Source organism: Salvelinus sp. IW2-2015, unplaced genomic scaffold, assembly GCF_002910315.2.
Source record: "Salvelinus sp. IW2-2015 unplaced genomic scaffold, ASM291031v2 Un_scaffold9968, whole genome shotgun sequence".
Taxonomy (NCBI): domain Eukaryota; kingdom Metazoa; phylum Chordata; class Actinopteri; order Salmoniformes; family Salmonidae; genus Salvelinus; species Salvelinus sp. IW2-2015.
In genome coordinates this window covers 3,492-6,359 of record NW_019951226.1, presented here as the reverse complement: position 1 = coordinate 6,359, position 2,868 = coordinate 3,492, and the positions used below count along the sequence as shown (strand labels likewise).

The following is a 2,868-nucleotide window of genomic DNA, read 5'->3' as shown; positions in this document are numbered from 1 at the left end:
CGTTCTGAGGGACAGGGGTACCTCACAGCGTTCTGAGGGACAGGGGGTACCTCACAACGTTCTGAGGGACAGGGGTACCTCACAGCGTTCTGAGGGACAGGGGTACCTCACAGCGTTCTGAGGGACAGGGGTACCTGACAGCGTTCTGAGGGACAGGGGTACAACTGGAACAGAAGGTAAAGTAAATGCAGAATAAACCAGGGTCATCCACCGTTACAGCGGTCTGTCCTGTTTGTCACTTCAAACTAAAACACATCCTACCTCAACCACCCCATTTCCTCCACAACAGAAACATCTAGAAAAATGTCAAGCCAGCCCTTTTATTGAGTCCATCAATTCATTCACAGGGCAGAGAGAAACACCTCCACGTTCAACCACTCAAATGAAAGACATCTTGAAAACACTTTTTATAAACTAATAAATCCTAATCGTTAGATTGTGTTCAGGTCCTTGTTGCATCATTAGCAACAGAGAGAGGCTTCTCTCTGAATACTTGATATTCTACTACGGAAACCTCTTTCCATAAGCCTTCCTCTATACTCTAGTTTACTTCCTGTTTTGCAGAGAATCCAACCAATCACATCTTCACTTGACCAGGGGCGCCACCCCAGATGGAGAGCACGTCCTTGATTGGGCCTGGATCAGTGGAGGAGGGCGGTGTGGTCACCCGAGTGAAAGCCTCCTTGACCACTCGTGTCCTTGTGTCTTGGCTCCGCCCCCTCCCACGTGGACAGGATGGGCGGGGTTACGCAGTTACCTTCAGAAGTGCTAAGGCCGCTTCCTATGCTAAGCTCTCCGTCTTTAAGGTCCGTCTGTCTCTCTGTCCGGCTGTCCGTAGTGAGTGGTACTATCTCACTACCAGTCTTCTCTTAGTTTCCAGTGTCCTCTCTCAATCCTTCCAGTTCGTATTTACAGTTTGGCTCGCTGAAAGAAAGCCTGTGGAGAGAGAGATGAGAGACACAGAGACGAGAGAGAGCGAGAGAGAGAGAACGAGAGAGAACGAGAGAGGAAGAGAGAGAGAGAGAACGAGAGAGGAAGAGAGAGAGAGAACGAGAGAGAGAGAGAGGGACGAGCCGAGAAAGAGAACGAGAGAGAGAACGCAAGAAAGAGAGAGAAGAGAACGAGAAGAGCGAGAGAGAGAACGAGAGAGAGAGAAACGAGAGATGAGAGAGACGATGGAACGAGAGAGAGAGAGAGAAGAGAAGAGAGCAGAGAGAGAGGAAGAGAGACGGAGAGAGAGAGAGAGAGGAGAGAGAGGAGAACGAGAGAGAGAGAGAGAAGAGAGCAGAGAGAGAGAGGCAGGAATAGGAGAGAGAGAAGAGAAGAGAGAGAGAGACGACAGAGAGAGAGAGACAACAGAGAGAGAGAGACAAAACAGAGAGAGAGAGAGGTCAAAGACAGACTCTGTCAGTGTTTTATTGCCTAGTACCGAAGACACGCGTTCCCGAGGCGAAAGCTGTTTCTAGGGCAACAACCAGCTGACTACGTACTTCATGGTAGTTTTTGAAGACCTTGGGTGTCTGGCTGCTGGAAGCACTTGGCACATTGCCTGTTAGAGGGAAAGGAGGAGTGTGTTACCAGAACGAGGAAAAAGGTTAGCCATTTTCACGTGCTTCAGCCCTGTGGATTTTGTATGGTTTTGCGACAGAGGTACCTGTTGTATTTCAGGTGACACCTGAAAGAGAAGGCAGGTACTCCTGAGGTACTGGATAAACTCCGGACCCTTGCGACCAGGAAGTACAAAACATGACTAACAAACACCATGTCAGCCATGCATTCATTCATATAAAAGGTCCAAGTTGAAGATAGATCAAGTTACTCACAAGAACAAAACAATGATGAAGGAAAACCAAAGTGAAACTTACTCTTCTGAGATGAATCATTTTCAAGGTGAGCGCACACTCTGACAACGTCTGGAGAAAAACAAAACAAAACACGTTTTGAGTTGGTTTGGTCACAGGAGTCCAAACTTCTGTTTTGTAGGATGTAAAGAGATGTCGGTCTCTGATAAATCTGGTTCCAGGTACTCACCAGGACGGTCTGAGCGTCTGTGAGATCAAAGGAWGGTTTGAGAGGAGCCAGGAAGCATGCTGGGACGATGTGTTTATAGATGAAGTCTGGGAACCCAGCCATACCGTCTTTACCTCCTGAAGGACAAAAAACAACAAATCAGTCCCAGTTTAAAACGTTTCACTTTTTACACCAGGGGGTGTATTCATTAGTGCAAACCGTAACAAAAAAATGTTTTACAATGAAAAAAAGAGTTTCTATTTGGGTGAAAAAAAATTCAGCAAGGTCCCTGCCTGTTTTATCCCAAAAGGTTTCTAGTGAACACGACCCCAGACCAAGACGAAATAACAATGAACCAATATCTGCTATTCGTGTTTCCAGAACAATAGTTCCCATCGGTCTCCACGGTCTATTTCTGTCAGGAGCAACAGCAGCAAGACAGACGGTTGTATACGGACGGGTCGTTTCTGTCAGGAGCAACAGCAGCAAGACAGACGGTTGTATACGGACGGGTCGTTTCTGTCAGGATCAACAGCACGGGTCGTTGTTCTCACCCCAGAGGTTGTATAATGACGGGTCGTTGTTCTCACCCCAGAGGTTGAATAATGACGGGTCGTTGTTCTCACCCCAGAGGTTGAATAATGACGGGTCGTTGTTCTCAACCCCCAGAGGTTTGAATAGTAGTCGGTTCTCACCAGGGTAAACGTCGTGTTTCTCACCCCCAGAGTTGAATAATGGACGGTTTTGTCGTTGTTCTCACCCTCAGAGGTTGAATAATGACGGGTCGTTGTTCTCACCCCAGAGGTTGTATATGACGGGTCCGTTGTTCCACCCGCCAGGGTTGAATTAAATGACGGG

At 47.6% G+C, this 2,868-nt stretch overlaps 1 protein-coding gene across 1 annotated transcript; it reads right to left on the bottom strand.

Moving 5' to 3' along the window:
* Window positions 1–301: 301 nt before the first annotated feature.
* On the bottom strand, window positions 302–2,668 carry xpot (exportin, tRNA (nuclear export receptor for tRNAs)). The gene is made up of 6 exons (XM_070442448.1): window positions 2,601–2,668; window positions 2,032–2,147; window positions 1,866–1,913; window positions 1,655–1,723; window positions 1,491–1,549; window positions 302–936 (listed from the first exon to the last, which is right to left on the bottom strand). Exons 2-6 carry the CDS (start codon window positions 2,131–2,133, stop codon window positions 870–872), a joined length of 345 nt encoding a protein of 114 aa, XP_070298549.1. The 5' UTR covers window positions 2,134–2,147; window positions 2,601–2,668; the 3' UTR covers window positions 302–869.
* Window positions 2,669–2,868: the final 200 nt, after the last annotated feature.